At 45.3% G+C, this 20,046-nt stretch overlaps 1 protein-coding gene across 1 annotated transcript; it reads left to right on the top strand.

Annotated features, from left to right (window-relative positions):
• The first annotated feature begins 54 nt into the window (after positions 1-54).
• NT5C3B (5'-nucleotidase, cytosolic IIIB) lies at positions 55-17,764 on the top strand. The gene is made up of 9 exons (XM_048517954.1): positions 55-297; positions 2,002-2,100; positions 5,856-5,925; positions 8,734-8,780; positions 9,775-9,860; positions 11,586-11,675; positions 13,813-13,975; positions 15,201-15,401; positions 16,611-17,764. The coding sequence occupies exons 1-9, from the start codon at positions 295-297 to the stop codon at positions 16,719-16,721; spliced, it is 870 nt and encodes a 289-aa protein (XP_048373911.1). The 5' UTR covers positions 55-294; the 3' UTR covers positions 16,722-17,764.
• Positions 17,765-20,046: the final 2,282 nt, after the last annotated feature.

Consider the following 20,046-nt stretch of genomic DNA (forward strand, 5'->3'; position numbering starts at 1 on the left):
CCCTGGGAGGAAGAGGAGGGGGGGTGACCACCTGGCTCTGGGGGGGGAGAGAGGGAGGCTCCGCAAAATGGCCCGCCTCGACCCGGATCTCCACCAGCAGCCCCGGCTCAGCCGCGCGCAGAAAGCAAAGTCCGGAGGAGGAGGAGGAGGCGGCGCCTGCGAAGCCCGGCCTGCGGGGCGGGGGCGGCTTCTCTCGCTCCCTCGGCGCGCCTCCTTTCGGCCTTCGGCTGCCTTCCCAGCTACTGTGGCTGGGGGGTCCTCTGCCTTCCTCCACGGTCAGGCCGAGCCAAGATCATGGTGAGCTGCCAAGGAGGGGGGAGCGGTCAGGAGGCGGTTTCAGGGCTGATGGAAAGGGGTGCCAGCCTCCAGGAACAGCAGCCTGCAGCTTTCCATTTCCGTGGGGGTGGGGGATGGCCGCTTTGGAGGGTGGCCTCTGCGGTGGGCTCCCTGTCCCCTCCAGGTTCCATCCCCCAGATTTCCAGGAGCTCCCCTCCCCAGCCTGGAGCTGGCAGCCCGCCCTGCCCCCAAATCCCCCGCCAGCAACCGGGAGAACCTCGTTCTCCAGGAGAAAAGGGAGGCTGAGCGCCCTTCCTGCCCAGACCCTGCCTTTCTCAGACTCCACTCCTGAAATCTCCAGGAATTCCCCAGTCCAGAGTTGGCAGCCTTATGGAGAGGGATGCCAAAAAAGTGAGACAGCCGATGGGTGCCCTCCTTCACCTGTGGGCTAGCTGGCTGACCACCAGAAGGCTGCTGTGTGCTGCCCACTTGCCAGCCATAGCAACAGTTTTTGAAACAGAAGCCAAAAAGTGAGAGCCAGAGTGGTGTCCTGGTGAACAGCAGCGGACTCTGACCCAGAAAAAATTGGATTCGATTCCCCGCTCCTCCACATGAAGCTTGCTGGGTGACCTTGGGCCAGTCACAGTTCTCTCTGAACTCTCTCAGCCCCACCTGTCTCACAAGGTGCCTGTTGTGGGGAGAGGGAGGGAAGGAGTTTGTAAACTGCCTTGAGACTCCTTAAAGATAGAGAAAAGGGGGGTATAAAAACAAACTCTTCTTCTACTAAGTGAGGATGGTGGGTGGTAGAGGGTTGGGGTGGGAAGGGAGGCCTGGCTCCTCAGAGCCTGCAGATCCCTCAAGAATCACTGCTGATTTCCAGACTACAGAGATGAGTTCCTCTGGCGAAAATGGATGCTCAGGAGCGTGGATTCCATGGCATTGTACCGTCCCCAATTCTCTACAAGTTTCCCAATCTGGACCTAGCAGCCCTACCCCACATTCTCTGCCAGGGGTCAGGGAGGAGAAAAACTGCGGGGGTGGTCCCCGTAGAACTTAGAGGGAAGAATGTTGGCTGATTTTTTGGGAGATAAGTGGGTGGGTCTGTCCGAAAAGCAGGGGGGGGGGGCATAGAAAAAAATTAGACAAGAGGCAGGGAACAGCAGCCATATCAAGGAACCGTTTGGGGTTGACTATCAGAGCAGTCCTGTGCCCAGCTGTGCTCTTGTAAGTCCCGTGAAATTGTGTTGAACTTTTCAAGATAGATGAGAAGAACTGTAGGGGAAAGTTCTGCTAAAAGGACTGATTCCTTTCCCTGCAAGGAGAGACTGAGGGAGCTGAGTATGTTTAGTCTGGAGAAGAGAAGTTTAAGGGGTGACATGATAGCCATGCTTAAATATCTGAAGGGATGTCATCTTGAAGAGAGAGAATCTTGTTTTCTGTTGCTCCAGAGACTAGGACCAGCAATCATGGATTCAAGGTGCAGGAAAAGAGATTCCACCTAAACATGGAATCATAGATGTATTGTCGAAGGCTTTCACAGCCGGATTCAACTGGTTGTGGTGGGTTTTCCAGGCTGTGTAGCCGTGGTCTGGTGGATCTTGTGCCTGACGTTTTGCCTGCATCTGTGGCTGGCATCTTCAGAGGTGTATCACAGAGGGAAGTCTGTTACTGGACACACACACACCCTGTGAACAATGCAGTTCCTCTATATCCCTCTCTCACTAGGTGCCTGAGCTGGAGAAAGCCACTGTCCGGATGGAAGATGCTGAACAAGTGAAAAATATTATTTCAAGGCTCAGAAAAGGGGGACCGGACCAACTTCAGGTGAACGGGCCTTATTGTGTCTTTATGTATTCTCACATCTGTCCGTTTTTAATCTGCTTTCTATAAACAGGATTTAGCAGCATGGAAAGGTGTGGCAGAATTATATCATTTCTGTAGCCAGAGGCAAATTTTCACAGCCTGTCTTTTTTACATTTTTTAAACTTTTAAAACTTTTTTGCATTTTTACAACTTTGCCTTCATGTTCGGGCAGAGATAACCACCAGAGCATCGGAACATTTTGAATCTGTCGCATGGTCCATTTTACCATTTAGAATTTGGGTATGTCCCATATTCAAATAGGCTTCACATCCTGGTGCCAAGGTCAGTCTGTTTCCCTCTCTTCTTTTGGATGGTATCTCCAGATTACACCGAGGAAGTGATTTACAAGTTATTGTAGGTTATCACATTTACTCCAAGGAACTCAGAGGATTGGAGTGGATCTGGCCACTGTTCTCAACAAAGTTGGAAATCTTCCTAGAGCCTCAGGAATTCCTCCAACAAACATAGGAGTTTGCTCTCTGGTGACATCTTTGAGGCTAGGAATAAGACCAGCAGGTTCTGGTTGCCTGTGGCTTTGGCTCCTCCCAGTTGCTCTGTGTTGGACATCCCAGATGCAATTGGATCACCCATGCGGAATTGCAGCAGAATTATCCTCACTCAGTTGAGCTTTCCTGTTTCATCTCTGTTTCTTCAGTCCGGTGGCTCTCTCAGGACTTGTTGAGAAGCCCAGAGCTGGTCCTTTGCAGATGTATCGTTTGTAACCATTTTATTATCTGAAAGTAATCCTCTCCGCTTCTTCATTCCTCTGGCCACCCATCAGCTACAGGGTTGATTTCAAGATACTGGCTTGCCCTCTGTGGCCTTGGTCGTTCATAGCTGAAGGACTGCCTCTCCATCTGAGTTCCACCATGACATCTTTGTTCACCTGTTTTGGGCCTCCTGCGGGTTCCACCCTGCAAACAGGCAAGATCAGCAATTGTCCACATGCAGGGTTTCTTTGCTGGGGTTCCCAGCCTGTGGAATGGCCTGCCTTTTGAGATCAGGAGGGCTCCCACACATCTGTCATTCCACCAATTGTGTAAAACTGAGTTCAAAAGGGCCTTTCTATGAAGGTAATAGGCCTGTGGTAGAGCAGGATAGTTCAGGAAGGCGAAAGAGAAAGGGACAGCAAACTGCTATCTGTATTATCTATTGTATTATCTATTTGCTCCACCTATTACTCTGATGTCTCTGCATTGTTTTCTGCTGATAAAATAGTTAATAATAACAACAACAACAACAACAACCCTTATTTGGCATTTAAAAATAGGTTCTAGAGCATTGCCAGACATTTTTGAAATACAAATCAAGAATACATTCAAAGCGCAGACAGGAAGACTATATAGCAGTATACCTTACTTAGAAAGTTCTGTCACTTGTAAAAGAAATTTTGCTACTTTTTCCAAGAGCATGACATCTGTGTTGTTTAACAGAAGCTCCACAACAGAACAGTCAGAGTCAATTTCAGATTTGTCTAGGGCCAGCCTGGGAGAGAAATTCCTAATGCCCACATATCTCGGACAGTCAAGAATAATGTGAGCAAGAGTCTCCGCCAGTTTTTTTACAGTGTGGACAAACCGATCCTGGAGAGGTATGGATAGAAATGTGACCCTTTGTAATGGCCAATGGGAAGGTATTGGATCTGGCCCTTGTGATAATCCGTCTCTGTTGGGGTTCAGTTAATAATTCAAGATATTTGGCTATGTGCCCTGTTCAGTATTATTCGACAGAGAGGGTGAGCATGATTAATTTGCTTGCCCCAACAAGATATGATATTCCTGTTCTAGAAGTTTACTTTTCAAGGTTTGGAAAATTTCTCTGGGTGTCAGCATACAGAGATCTTCCAATCAATAAACCTATTGAATCAAATTTTGATTTGAAGTTGATACCATTCGGAGGCAAATGGGTCAGGGCTGGCTGTGTATATTAAACTGCGCACATCAGAATTAAAACATAATTTGATCCAATACTTGAATGTATTCAGCCATGCTGTTGTTTCAAGTAGGTTCTGACCAGTTTCTAAGCATAGTACAGCATATGGTACAGAGTGTGGTAATCCGAGTATTTTATAGAGGAAGCCAGATTGTATTCTTTCAACAGAATTGTTCCATGCAGTTATCCATAAGGGAACTCCATAGAGAAGTTGCTGAACTACCTTGGAGTTGAAAACCTTTAGAGCTGCTGGGACATATCCCATTCCCCTGGATAAAATAGTTTATCTGCATTATATCTGCTTTTTGTATCAGTGTAATATGCTATTCTTCTTCCAATTCCAGTAACCCGAGTCTGTTGTTTATCAGATGTCACTACATATTGATTGTATTGACATACGCTGTGTAATCTGCTTTGAATCGGTGCAAAAGGCACACTATAAATATAGTAAACACCATCTTAAATGTGTGTCATCAGCACTGGGAAAGTATGTAGCAAAGACTTAGCAGCTTGATTTCAGGTGTGATTTTGGGGAGGTTTTGGTTAGTCGCAAGTAACCCCTGGGGGTAGCAGAGCAGAAAAGGTAAGAGGGCTCAATATTGGAGGAAAAGGAAATAAAAAGAAGTAGGAAGGGCTTCAACCAATCTGGAACCCGGGGACACAGTGACCAGCAGTTCTGCATTGGTACCCCGGGTTAAAGGGAGTGGTTTCCATTTCCAGGTAGGACCACAGGTCAACCTCATTAATAGCTTACAGTTCATCATAGGACAGAACTGTTAGTGGAAGATTTGTCTAGAACAGGGGTAGGGAACCTGCGGCTCTCCAGATGTTCAGGAACTACAATTCCCATCAGCCCCTACCAGCATGGCCAATTGGCCATGCTGACAGAGGCTGATGGGAATTGCAGTTCCTGAACATCTGGAGAGCCGCAGGTTCCCTACCCCTGGTCTAGAACACCAGCAAGTCTAGGTTCTGATTCTGGTGTGCCACAGGTTCTGATTCTGGTGTGGTTTTAAGCATGCTATTTAGGCCTGAACATTATGTAATCCCCCTGGGATGTGATTTGATGTCCTAACTTTTTACCCCCTTTGGGGGAGGGCGGTATATAAATATGATAAATAAATAAATTTACAAAAAATGCTGCAGAGCAGTTCAGGGTAGGTGGGGGAGTCGCATAGTACAGCAGTACTGTTGAAGGTTTGGGTCTAATTAGTGTCTGAATGAGTTTAGGGTTTGGGCCTAATTAGGGTCTGGATGGGAGATATGTGGGAACTACCTGCATGCCATCAAGAGCTCCAGGGAATAAAGCCAGGATATATGCATGGAATAAATAAAAAATGTAGGTGCCAACCCCCTCCCCACTCAGTCGCCCTTCTTTAGTCTCTCTTTTAAAAAATACTATTTATTTATTTACATGATTAAAACAGCAATTCAATGATACACAGAGAACAAGTTTTAAAAGCAACAACTCGTGTTCCACAGTTGGGCCTAGTTAAATCATTAGGGAATCGTGTGATGATGTCATATAGAATTTGAATTAATAACCAAGGTTTTTTTTAAATTGACTCCTTGATAAATATTTCTTAAATGTTACTTAGATCGTTTGTAGATTTGCTAAGCGGATTTTTCCTCCCAAATGAATTCAAAGAAGTTTGTGAAGTTAGTTGTATGAGGTAGTCTAGCTTTTTAAGCTGAGAAGTTTGTCCAGGACAAAGAGTTCCAGATCTTCAGACACTATTGATTTTAATTGTAGGTATCTTTATTTTCTTCCAAAATCCCTGCAGGTAATTTCTGATTTTGACATGACTCTCACTCGGTTTGGGTTCAATGGACAACGCTGCCCCACCTCGCACAGTGAGTCCCAATTCTGGCTTCCGCTCCTTTGCAGGGTCCCAGCTTCCCTCCTTCTGAAGACTTTCTCCACAATTGGTCTTCTCTCCTGTATCTGTCCTACAAACTAATGGGGTTTCATTTCCTCAACTTCCTTTCCTGTGAACATCTTGTAATTATTATTGTTATTTTTGTATGTGCATCTTTCATGCCCACTCACCCCAGTATTTTTGTCTACTTTCAACAGCTGGTGTGGAACTGTGGTTAAGAAAAGGAGCTATGAGCCACATGTCCCTGCTAGTTCAGTAGAAGGCTTCATGAAGCCTATGAGATGCTGCACAAGAACATAAGAGTAGCTATCTGTCTGTTCGGAAGTACTTCCTTTGGCTTATCTTGGATCTACTGCAGTTCAATTTCACAGGATAACCTCTGAGTTCCAGTATTCTGGGAGAAGGAGCACTGCTTGAACCGTGCCTGGTATGGGAGGCACTCCTACCCTGTAATAATTTTGGTTGCTGGTTTCTCAAAAACAAGTCATGCCAGACTTATCTCTTTTTTTGATAGAGTGACAAACTTGGTAGATGAAGGGAATGCTGTAGACGTAGCATGCCTTGATTTTAGTAAAGCCTTTGACAAGGTGCCCCATGGTATTCTTGCAAGTAAGCTGGAAAGATGTGGACTAGACAATGCAACTGTTAGATGGATTTGTAATTGGTTGACTGGCCGAACACAAAGAGTGCTCATCAATGGCTCATTTTCATCCTGGAGAGAAGTGAGTAGTGGAGTGCCACAGGGTTCTGTCCTGGGCCCAGTGCTATTCAATATTTATATCAATGACTTGGATAAAGAAATAGAGGGCATGTTAATCAAATTTGCAGATGATACCAAATTAGGAGGGGTAGCTAATACCCTGGAGGACAGAGGCAGGATTCAAAATGATCTGGACAGATTTGAGAGCTGGGCCAAAACTAACAAAATGCATTTCAACAGAGATAAATGTAAGATTCTGCACCTAGGCAGAAAAAACGAAATGCATAGATGTAGGATAGGAGACACCTGGCTTCACAACGCTACATGTGAAAGAGACTGAACAGTCTCAGTAAACCACAAACTGAATATGAGTTGTCGAAGACTTTTCACGGCCAGAACCACTGGGGTGCTGTGTGGTTTCCGGGCTGTATGGCCGTGTTCCAGTATTATTTTCTCCTGACGTTTTGCCTGCAACTGTGGCTGGCATCTTCAGAGGGCCTGATGGTAGTAAAGAAAGTGGAGTATATATATATGTGGCATGTCCAGGGTGAGAGAAAGAACAGTTTGCCTGTTAACAAGTGTAAAGGGTGAATTAGCAAGCTTGATTTGCATGTGTTGGGTGGGATCCACCCATTTAGCAATGTGAATTATGTTTTCAGTTTCTTTCCTTAAATAATGTGCCAGATATCTTCCAAGGTTATCTGCATGCTCAAAATTCTTTTGTCTTTAAAAATGTTAATTTTTTTCTGTATCTCCTCCATTTTAAGCATATCTAGTTGATTTCTTAATTGCTTAAACTTTATTAAATTTGTTTTATTGAAGCAACTTTATGTTGTTCCTCCAATGTTTGAATTCTAACCACTATTTTCTTGGTTTGCTACAATTTTTCTTTCTTTCTCTCTTATTTGAAGCAATGGACATTAAGTTTCCTCTCATATAAACCTTGCTGGTTTCCCAAATTGTCACAGTGGGGATAGAGGGCGTGTTGTTTAATCTAAAATTATTTTAGATCTTTTCTTCATCTTCCTCTCTGCCACTATTTTGTTACAACTAACCAATTATGATCTGCAAAAATCTTTGTATCTTTATGCACTCTAGACCAGTGTTTCCCAACCTTTTCGAGGTCAGGGTACCCTTGACCTCACTCTTCATATCTCCATGCGCAGTACCCCTGCCGCCACCCCCCACCTTCCCCTCCCATTGCTCCTGCTTGCCACCCCTCCCACCTTCCCCTCCCAGGGTGAAGGGAAGCACTGAGGGGGGGTGGCTGCTGACCTTGCGGCAGGCCCTGCCCCATGGGCCAGCTCCATGTCCTTGTTGGCACCAGTGGGAGACACCACAAAAATGAGAGGGGGGCGGTAGTGTTGCCGCGGTACCCTTGGGACATGCTCATGGTACCCCAGGGTACCACGGAACCCTGGTTGAGAATGGCTGCTCTAGACTGACAGCTAAGGTTTTTGATGTCCAACACATACCAATCCTTTAGTTTGTCTTAAGTTCAGTTGGATGTAACCTTTGTTATCCTATTGATTTTATTGATTATGTTTTTGTTTCTACTTTAAATGCTGTTTGGACTGGCAGGTGGCACATTTTAAAAATAACAACAACAACATAGTTTATGCTTTAGGGGGAGTTACATTTATATTCCAATAAAAGCTGAAGACTGTGATCTGTACATATTAAGCAGGAAGGCAAATTTGCACAGTTTTGCAGAATTTGTGCTATTTCTGTTATTCTTGGGGAAGAACAGAGATCTGGATGGGAGAAGTTTCATTCCCAGACTTCTGAAAATGTTGCCATGCTCAGCATATTCTCCCACTCCTCAACCCATGGGGTTTGAGATACCACAGGCATTACCCTAAAGTTTATTGTCATAGTCTTGAATGCTATAATTTTTTTTAAAAAAATAATAATGAGTAAGCACAGATTTACACTGTGATGATATTGGTGTCAAAATACTATGTTTGGTGCTTGCATAGAATGAAGCTGGACTTCCAAAGAAAGTCTAAACTAGAAATTGGTGTGTGTGTGTGTGTGTGTTGGCTTCCAAAACTAACATGTTTATTTTTCCCCCCTCTCTAGATATAATAGATAACAGCCGGATCATCAGTGAAGAAGGCAAGAAAAAGGTACAAGTTTCCATCTTTGTGCATATATATTTTAATACACTGAGCTAACTGTCAAGTTCCCCTCCAGCACTGTTGCCAGGAGCTCTGGGAATTGTAATTTTGGGAAATCTTGCCCCAGGATATTTTTTTTTTGTGTGAAGGGACTCGTCCCAGGATATTACAAGATATTCCCTTAGGCAAGGTGGGTTGTATTAATCAAAATGTGAAGGTGTTAAAAATGCTTTAAATAATTAAATACAATTCTCCATACCCTAACAAAATGGCAGTCCCAGAGTTTCTTGAAGACAGGCACACCAATTTCAAACTAGCTTTAAGATGGTTGTGGTGGGTTTTCCGGGCTGTGTGGCTGTGGTCTGGTGGATCTTGTTCGTAACGTTTCGCCTGCATCTGTGGCTGCCATCTTCCCACTAAACTTTCCCCTTCTTGTTAGACACAGTGTGAAACAGACTTTTCCCTGTGATACACCTCTGAAGATGCCAGCCACAGATGCAGGCAAAGCGTTAGGAACAAGATCCACCAGACCAATGCCACTCAGCCTAGAAAACCCACAACAACCAGTTGAATCTGGCCATAAAAGCCTTCGACAATACATAGCTTTAAGATGTCCTCAATTTCTCAGTGCAGGAAAGGAATAGTTTTTGAAGTTAGTGAGGGGAGTGGGTTATGTATAATTTTGGCCTTTGGAGCGATAGTAACAGTATTGTCAATATTAGCATTATGGAGTTACATTGCTGGTCAAATACAGGTAAAGTTTCCAGATGACGAGCTTTTCATTCCACTTCCAGCGAGCTTCTGCAAGCACAGTTGCCCTCTGGTTGTACCCCTACTCCTACCTAAAGGTACGTGTGGGCACTAGTAACTTGGCTTGAGCCAGAAACCCACAAGGATTGAAAAACCCAACTAGGCAACTCTCTCTGTGAAAATGAATGGCCTTTTCTTCTCTCTAAAGCTGAATTTCCCCCTTGCTTTTTGGTTGTTCTGGCAAATATTCCAGCTAGCAGATCTGCTCCACTATTACTATCCTATTGAAATTGACCCCTACCGGATTGTGGAAGATAAACTGCCCCTCATGGTTGAATGGTGAGTAGTCTAGGTGGTGACTTGATTTATTGGGGAGGAGGGATGTTAACCTTTTCCATCACAGGAGCCCCCTGACTACCAGAGGCTGGAGGAGGAGTAGAGAGCAAGAAGCACAGCTTTACCTAAGCCTTGTTGAATCTGAGTAAGTGTGCCATTGAAGAGTCAGCTGACATGGACAGAAGACTGCTGGATTGCTGGATGGTTAGGAGCCAGCCAAATCATTCCCAAACTCTGTGCCAGGGCCCACCAGCACACTATAAGACAACTGCTGGCATGCAAGAAGTAGCTTTGGTGTCCAAAGGACTGTCCAAAGAGCAGCCTAACTATTGCATCTCTGACTGAATAACTGCTCTGGCCTTGTCTTCTTCCAGCCAGCCTCTGCTGTAGATGAGCTGTTATGGGTTATGTTATTTCTGTGTTGGGTGAGAATGAATTGTTCAGTCATTCCCCATACAGATATTCGGTTAAATTATTTGAACGGAGAGGAGGATGCCCAGAACAAAAACTCATTCAGAAGGACAGGGGTTTGCTTCTCTTAAAGTGGGTGGCTTAAAAGTATTGCTCTTTCAAGTTTATGAGTGAAGTGTGATACAAAGCAAAAGCATATATCAGGCAGTGTAGGTTTCAGCTGCCTTGATTGAGGACAGGGGAAACTGCCATAGTTATGAAACTACATTTGTAGAGTCTGACCAGTGACCAAGAGGCCTAGGGGGACAGATGCCTGTTAGGTTGCACATGAATGTAAACAAAGACTGTGGAAACATTTATCGCCCCAGGACAACCATTTTTAGGGTCTGGGAGCCCAAACATTGGTACATTTGATGCATTTGAATAGTTCTGGGGCGATCCTTACTCTGCCTCATTTCTCTCACAAAGTTGTGTAAATAAAAATAATTGGGGAGGGGGGAACCACGTAAGCTACCTGGAGCTCCTTTGAGGAATGGCAGGACAAAAATGTGATAAGTTGAAGATTCTCCCCCTATCTACTGCAAGCTTCTTCAAGTTAGGCCAAGCATGGGGTGAAACACAGAAGAAAACTAAACAGTCCCCTTGAAGTGTGTAGGTCTGCCTTGAAATTTTATGTGGATTTAGAATATCCTATGACCTGCTCTGGGCTATTATTTATTTTATTTTATTTAAAGTGGATCAATGTATTAATGAAGATAAATGCATGTATAGCCATGTAACTTGGGGTACTGTTAAACTGTTTTAGCAATGGAAGTTGAATGCATTGATTCAGAAGTTAATAGCGAACCTCCTTCTCAGACAACTCTTTATTTAATCAGGAAGTAAAATACAATCTTCCAAAAGGCATATTACAATCTTCCAAGATTCATATTACATTTTTCCCCCAAATTTGACAAGATTTTACAAAGAACTTCTGACTTTCCCTACAAGGAACTCAGACAGCCATCAAACCCTTGCTGTTGGTCCTATCTTTGCCTCCAAAGTGAAAAAAAACTTCCAACGATAGTATTCTAATACTCTTACCAAACATTTTCAATAATATTGAAAGCTGGACTGAATTCTGAAATGGAGTACTTTCTTCTATCTCCTGAAATAAATCAAACTATATTATACTCAGCCATCTTGATGCTTTTCTTTTTTTGAATGAATGTGATATTGTCGTGTTTGTAGTAATGGGTGGAATGTTTTGATGAAAAGTATGAAATAAACCATTTTTTTAATTTTAAAACATTTCTGGTGGATGGGGATTTCTTCCAGGTGGACCAAGGCCCACAGTGTCCTCTCACAGCAGAAGATTCTGAAAAGTGACATCCCCCAGATGGTGAAAGAATCAGACGTCATGCTCAGGTAGAACACAGGGGTGGCAAAAGGACTCAGGAAGTGGCATGACTCCAGCGTAAAAGCCACTAGCAGTGGCGTAAGGGGCGTTTTCGCCAGCCCATTTATTTTGATGTTGGGGAGCCATGCAGCTGTGCACCCGTGGTGACAACACTCCTCCAGCACAGGAGTATGCATCAGCACCAAAGGGGGCATCCCAGGGAGTGGGACCAGCATTGGACAGCCTCTTGGTCCCTTTTGGCCCAGGAACGCTCCCATTTGCCAGTGCAAACTTACACTGGCAAAAATGGTGTTGCAGCCCATTGTGTTGCATAGTGGGCTTTCATGGAGTTAGGGGGAGCATCACTGTCAGGTTGCTGGCTGCAACACAGAAAGCTTCTCAGGTGAAGGCACAACTGTGCTGTGGTTGTGCCGTTTCCAGCGCACCTGCCTCTTCCCCTCAATTGCACTGGTACAGATGCACGCACACACACACTGCCAGTGTGCTGTCATGGCAGTGACGGAGCGGCAAGGGGGGGGGTGCATCACACACTGGGTGCACGCCTGGGGGGGGCAGAACATCGCCCCTGGCCCCTCCCCCTTTTCCTTGCGACCCCCCCGCACCTCCCCACTTTTCACACTTACCTTAGTTCCTTTTCTTTTTCTAGTACTTTTTCAGGCTGAAAAAAGCAGCCTATTTATTGAAGTTCAGGCCTTCAAAAGCGGTCTGAAAGGGTACATAGGTTCCAAGGGAGACCTTTTGGAGCCTCACAAAGGTCTCCTGGGAAGCGCACCTCAGTTCCTCCGGAAGTTTTCAGCCCTGAACTATGAAGAGTCACGCTTTTTCATCCCTGAAAAAGTACTAGAAAGGAAAAAGAAAAAGGAACTAATGATGGGAGCGCACATCAAGAAAGTGGAAAAAACACACTGTGTACCAGGCGCAGTTTGGCCCAGCTACGCCTCTGTGTCATGGTGAGGACATCAGGAATGGGGAAATCTCAGTTCTAATCCCAATCTTAAGTTCTGTGAAGCTCACTTGCTGACCTTAGACCAGTCTTTCAGACTGTCTTAGAGGGTGGTTATGCCCTGCGTGTCTTGGAGAAAAGGCAGCATAAAATTGTAATAGCTGCTTCTACATAGGCCTGTAGCTAGAAGTGTGTCTCATTTTGAAGACAAGCAGCAGAGGGACGGATATCTTCCATGTTTCCATTTCATTTGTGGGTGAAGATGAGGCAGTTCCCTTGCAGTCTCTTTGGGAACATTTGCCTTACTGCCTCTGACTAAACACAATGCTTTTGCAGTTACAGAGCTTTTTGGTAATGGTAATATACCTGTTAACTGTATATTCACCTGTGTTTGAGGTTCCTGTTACAAACAAGACACAAGAGGCAATTGGTGTACTGGGAGAATTAATTTTAATTTGAGCTCTGAGGCCCCTACGCATTTCGCATATGTGTCATCACAGGGATCTGAAATAAATACAAGAATAATTCAAAACTTTAAAAGCATTAATTAGAAGGCACTTCAGAGACTAAACATCGAAGCATATAGTATTAAGCTCAGGACAATCTTGCGCAGGTATTTTACAGAGACATAATTATGAAAAGCAAGGCTTTATAAGAGATTTAAGTGTACATGTGTATTATAACTGACCTGTAAAATATTAAATTGAACAGTTTCCATGGTGTTTGTTTGAGCAACAAGAGTGGCGATCTGGCATATTGTTTATCTCAAAATAGCAGTAACAGCTCCAGGCTTTCGTTTAATCTTGAGGGAGGCTAGCCAGATCTGGAGGTTTAAGCATTTGAAAGGCTTTTAGCTTTCGCTTAGAAGAGAGCAGGGAGTTGTTCCTGTCGGCAGCAGAGGACAGGACTTGCAAGAATGGGTGTAAATTACGGACTGGATATTAGGAATTCGACTTTTGCAGTCCGAGTAGTTCAGCAATGGATTTGTCTGCTTGGGGAGGTGATGAGCTCCCCTTTGCGGGCAGTTTTCAAGCTGCTGCTGGATGAATATTTGTCAGGGATTCTTTAGCCTGATCCTGCAGGGGGTTGGGCTAGATGATCTGCATGGCCCCTTCCAGCTCTATGATTCTGTGATTTGTGTGTAGCCCAAAATATAGCTTCTGTGGGACCATGACTGTGCCCTATGAAATGTTGTATTTCAGAGATGGCATCAATGTTTTCTTCGACCAGCTGTACCAGAGCCGGGTTCCCCTGTTCATCTTCTCTGCCGGGGTGGGCGATATTCTGGAGGAGATCATCCATCAGGCTGGCGTCTTCCACCCCAATGTCAACGTGGTCTCCAACTATATGGACTTTGATGACTGTGTGAGTTGACCCTGGATCTTTGCCAGTCCTCCCTGAGAAGAAGAATTGAAGAAGAAGAAGAGTTGGATTTATGTCCCCCTTTTCTCTTCTGTAAGGAAACTCAAAGGGGCTGACAAACTCCTTTCCCTTCCCCTCCCACAACCAACACCCTGTGAGGTAGGTGGGGCTGAGAGAGCTCAGAAGAACTGTGACTAGCCCAAGGTCACCCAGCTGGGAGTGTGCAGGCTAATCTGAATTCCCCAAATAAGCCTCCACAGCATAAGCGGAAGAGCGGGGAATCAAACCCAGTTCCTCCAGATTAGAGCGAACCTGGGGGGTATCTCCCAAGAGGGACATTTAAAGAGAGATGGAGGGGAAATTCTGACCTTCTTGTCCATGGCAACTCGTTGGACATTTAGGGGAAATGGTTAGAACATTGCTGGAAGAGGCAGTTCTCCAGATCGGGGATTTTTTTAAGGCAAGAACAAATTGATTGTGTGCACATATGTGTGTGAGTGTGCAGCTGGGGTCATTCAGTCTTCCATGGTGTGCCAAGCAGCTTGAGCATTTTACTGGCCAGAGAAACAATCATTTCGTGAACCCAGTTGTAAAATATCGGTCCCTCAGGTGTTGTGTAATAGTCCTGACCTGGCTAGCCCAAACTCTTGGAAGCTAAGCCTGATCAGTATTTGGAAGGGAGGCCACCAAGGAATATGAGGATCATCCTGAGGAAGGGAATGGCAAACCACCTCTGAATGTCTCTTGCCTGGAAAACCTTACAGAGTTGCTATAAGTCAGCTGTGACATGACAGCAAAAAAATAGCATCATAATGCTCAAGCAGAATCTTGTTAGAACAAAGAAGAAAGTACTGGAAATGTCCAACAGGTTTAACATGCGTGCCAGCCGCAAAGTCAGATTCTTTATTTTGTTGTTTTACAATACAGTTAACTTGAAATGATTGTAACGAACTTGCCATTTAACGAAGTTCGAAGCAGGAACTTCAGCCACTGGTAACTGCTGGTGTGCTTGATCCTGTTCGGCAACGCTCTCAGGACGCCATGAAGATTAAGTGACCAACTGACAGGAAAAAAGACCCACCTTGTTTTGCTCATGTTCTTCTAATGGCCATGGGCCCTACAGAAGTTAGCAGATGAAGCTACCAGATAAATCTGTTCAATTTGATCCTGACAGTGGCAAGTCTCTGAACTAGATCCATCGAGATTTTCCTCTGTCTTCCCCATGCAGGGAGTCCTGAGGGGGTTCAAAGAGCCCTTGATCCACACCTACAACAAGAACAACACCGTTCTGGAGAACACAGACTATTTCCAGCAGCTATGCACGAGGACCAACATCTTACTTCTCGGGGACTCTATGGGTGACCTCAGTATGGCCGATGGGGTTGCCAATGTAGAGAACATCCTCCGAGTTGGCTTCCTGAATGACAGAGTGAGTTGACTGAAATGGGATTCCTGGGGTACCTTAGAGACTAACAGGATAATTTCTTCTAGCAGAAGCTTTCCTCAGATGCATGAAATACCATTGTACTGTCAAAGGCTTTCACAGCCAGATTCAACTGGTTGTGGTGGGTTTTCCGGGCTGTGTGGCCGTGGTCTGGTAGATCTTGTTCCTAACATTTCGCCTGCATCAGTGGCTAGCATTTTCAGAGGTGTATCACAGAGAGAAGTCTGGACACAGTCTATAACAGACTTCTCTCTGTGATCCTGAAGTTGTCAGCCATAGATGCAGGCGAAATGTTAGGAACAAGATCTACCAGACCACGGCCACACAGCCCAGAAAACCCACGACAATTAGTTACCATTGTCTGGGCAGCAAGCACAGATAGAGGAAATACGACTAGAGGGCCAGGAGATTTGCCTTGAAGATAAGGTAAGAAGAAGAAGAAGAGTTTGGATTTATACACACACAAACATCTTTCTCTCCTGTAAGGAGACTCAAAGGGGCTTACAATCTCCTTTCCCTTCCCTCCCCCACAACAAACACCCTGTGATGTGGGTGGGGCTGAGAGAGCTCCGAAGAGCTGTGACTCGCCCAAGGTCACCCAGCTGGCGTATGTTGGAGTGCACAGGCTAATCTAGTTCCCCAGATAAGCCTCCACAGCTCAAGTGGCAGAACGGGGAATCAAACCCGGTTCTCCAGACTAGAGTGCACCTGCTCTTAACCACTGTGCCAGAAAAAGATCCACCTTGTTTTGCTCTCATGTTTCTAATGATAATGGGATCTGTGGAAATTAGACAACGCTTGTCATGGCACGGAAGCGAACGTACATGGAGGTGTTGGGAGTTGGGTGTCTGGGAGAGCAAGGTCTGGTGAGGGGAGGGACCTCAGCAGCAGTGGCATAGCACCAAGGAGGCGGGGGGTGTGTGTGATGCACCAGCCGTGCACTAGCACGTGGCGGGGGCACAGGGCGCACGTGTGCCCAGGCACAGTTGCCCCTCGCTCCAGCCCTGGTCAGCAGCATACAATACCACAGAGTCCTTTCTAAAGCAGCCATTTTTTCCCAGGGGAACGGACTTCTTGTCACCTGGAGATCAGTTCAAATAGCGGAAAATCTCCAGGTACCACCTAGGTGTTGACAACCTGTTTGTGCTCTTTAAGGCCGGCCAAGTAAGCCTTGCCTATTCTCCCCCTGTGCAGATTGAGGAACGTCGAGAAAAGTACGTTGAGGCTTACGATGTTGTGCTGGAGAAGGACGAGACGATGGACGTGCCCAATGGCATTCTCCGGTTCATCCTGGCCAAAACCTGAACTTTGCAGCCGAAGACACTCAGATTACAGTGCAGCCTCTTGTGGAGGGTAGATGTGCTTTGTGTGTGTGAAATGATCTCTAAAGTTTCCTGCTCTATCTTGGTGTCTTGCAAATGCACACCAGCTCAACCTTTTTAAAGAAATGTACAGTCAGTGCCAGGGCGAGGAGAGGATGTTCCATTTTTCAACCACTCTGCTCCTTGTTAAAGCTGAATTCCAGTTTCAAGGAGATGTGCAGTCAAGTGCTTACTGCATTTTCGTTCCTTTAAAACTGCAGTCCACACTAACACTGGCTCTGTAATAACCATTTTAGAGTTGACTACTCAGTGATGCCCAGTTTGCAACAAGCCAGCTGCGTGGCCTCTCCCTTGCATACACAAAACTAAACTGTTTGTATACCTGTTAGATTTGCTGTGGTATGCAGTTGCAGCCATGGTAAAGACCTTACTTTCACAAGAATGTATCTATTCTAAGAAAGGATTTCAAAGAACAATCAGGAATCTAATCAGATAGGATCTGTCCCTGCTGGTAAAAGGATAGAGACTTTATGCAGTTAGGGAGCATTCAGCCAATCAAATTTAAAACAAATTCTTGTAAAAAGCTATTAATCAAAGGTTAATACTGTTGGGACGGCACAGTTCCTCTGTAGCCACATGATTCTTGGTATTTGAACATCTTCCTTAGCAGCTCTTCACTTTCAATTTTTTTCTTGCATCATTTCAGCTGTGCAGCTTACAGATTGTCTCCTACTACTTCTCCTCTACCTATATTTTTTTATCATGCATTGCTCCTGATCTCCTCAGAGCAACGGAAGACATTAAAAAGGGCAACAAACCTTAGAAAGATCACTGCAAAGATTCATTCTCAAGAGTTTACAGGATATCTTTTACACTGTATTTTGGTTTCACAAAAACGTAAACTGTTAGTTTTCCAAACCAAATTTAAAGATAAATATTTTTGTCTCGGGATCCAAACATGTTGAACTGTTTTGTTCTAGAGATGGATAAAGACGATAATAAAAGATTTCCTGCTCTGAAAAAAAAGTGTTATCCATATTTGTTTGATAGCCTGTCCACTTGGTTTTACTCCACCCCTTACATAAAGGCAAAGTCCCCCTCATCCCTTACATAAAGGCAATATTTCTTTTAAAAGGTAGGCATATCTGCACCATGTCACCCCTACTAACCCAGATTAGCCTGATCTTGTCAGAGGTCAGAAGCTAAACAAGGTTGGTATTTGAATGGGAGACCACCAAGTATGACTCTGCAAAAGAAGCCAATGCCCAAATTACCTCTGCTCATCACTTGCCTTGAAAACCAGGTGAGATGGAACTTTATGGGGTTGCCGTGAGTTGGTTGCACCTTGGTGGCAGGCTTTACCTTATGTTTGAGCTACTCATGGGTCAGTAAATTAGGATTCCTTAAACCAGCGGTTCTCAACCTTTGGGTCACGACCCCTTTGGGGGTCGAACGACCCTTTCACAGGGGTCGCCTAAGACTCTCTGCATCAGTGTTCTCCATCTGTAAAATGGATAAATGTTAGGGTTGGGGGTCACCACAACATGAGGAACTGTATTAAAGGGTCACGGCATTAGGAAGGTTGAGAACCACTGCCTTAAACAAAGATATCTGAAAGCTGATTCAAGGAACTTAATCTCCATCTTTAGAAATGGCATTGCAAACATGATGTCTTTTAAATCTCTTTCACTGTCATACATTCCCTCCCCTTCTCCCCCAAATCGTGGGAAATATGGGCTTGTGAGACTATTGACAATTCTTTTAGGAGGCCCTGCTTTTTCATAGGACTATAGTCCCAAGGATTCTTTAGCTGAATGGAAGTTATGATACTGTACAGTATGTAGCATTAATATGATGTAAAATACGTTGTCAGCTGGTGAAGTAGGCCCATCGAATGACAAAAATGGTCTGCCAAAGTCTGGATGATGGTTCTCATTTCACGTTCACATCTCCAAATTTGGTTAGGGAAGTGTACTGCTGTGGGGGCCTGTCCAGAAAGGTTGCAAGCTTTTTCACCAGTGGACTGCTGAGTTTTCAAAATGGCTGCCTTCTAGCTATTGAAGGCATAGGTGCCCCATCAGGCAAAAAAAGGTAACCAACTCACTGCACACTTTTTACCACTTCCTTTCCAACCTGAGGAACCCATTTTCCTGGCTAACCCAAGCACAGTTACCTCAGGCATTTGTTTGGCAGAACAGTAGCAATAGTTTCTGTGGCTGGGATAGCTTGCAATAGTCAAAAGAAGAAGTGAGGCTCGGTCTCGTGCTGCTCAGCTCATGTAGGCTTCAGGTTGCTTGGTTTCACCCTCGCTTGCCAGCTTAGGCCTTAAACTTAGCAAAAATTATTAAGGACACCTCTGGCTTTATTCCAGCTGCCAGTGAAAAGCACTATGGTACATAGTGCAACTACTTCCAAGATGGCAGCAGGCACTGATGAAATGGGTGCCATCATTTCATGTCTTTTGTTGTCCTGGGCATGTGTGTGAAAGCAAGTGGAGACAAAGGCTGTGGGCCACTCCTCCAAAGGCTGTCTCCACTGAAGATCAGCTAGTGGTCTAAGTATCCTTTCCCCACTTAACATCTTATAGGTAACCAGCAGCAAAGCCCATGGCAGGGGAGATGCAATGGGCCCTAGCAAAGGGCCCCACTCCCAGTGCGATGCTTACCTGGGTCTGGGTCTGCGGCGAGGCTAGAGAGGTGTGGCTTGTGGTAGGTCAAAAGGATAGGGGAAGGGTGAAGAGGAGTGGCTTGGGGTGTGGGGAGGGTGGCATGATGAGAGTCGGGGTGGAGGAGGATGGAACAGAGTGGCTTGGGAAGGTGGTAGGGTTGAAAGGGGAGGCTTGGGGCGGCAGATGAAGGGAAGGTGGAGCCCCATTGGGTGGGGGAGAGCGGAAAGGTGAGGGTTCTGGTGGGGCAGAGTGGCAAGGGGAGGCTTGAGCATGGGGGAGGGTTGAAATGTGAGGCTTGGGGTGGGGGAGGGCAGCAAGGTGTGGCTAGGAGTGCAGGAGGTGGAAAGGTGAGGCTTGGGGTGGTAGGAAGAGTTAGAAGGTGTGACGAGGTTGGGAGAGGGTTGGGAGATAAGGCTTGGGGTGTGGGGAAGGGGTAGCTAAGGATGGGGGAGGGTGGCTTGGGATGGCAATAAAAACTAGAACATTTGCAGTTTTTTAAACAAAACTTTAAAATTGAGATTCCTCAAATGACAAAACTTTCTGAAGAACATGTACAGCAATCTCTTACCAGGGGAAAGAAAAGGCGTTATCAAAAGGGTGGATGAAAGACCGCTGGAAAGGACAAAGAGGACTGTGGTTG

Source organism: Sphaerodactylus townsendi, linkage group LG15 (assembly GCF_021028975.2).
Source record: "Sphaerodactylus townsendi isolate TG3544 linkage group LG15, MPM_Stown_v2.3, whole genome shotgun sequence".
NCBI classification, from domain to species: domain Eukaryota; kingdom Metazoa; phylum Chordata; class Lepidosauria; order Squamata; family Sphaerodactylidae; genus Sphaerodactylus; species Sphaerodactylus townsendi.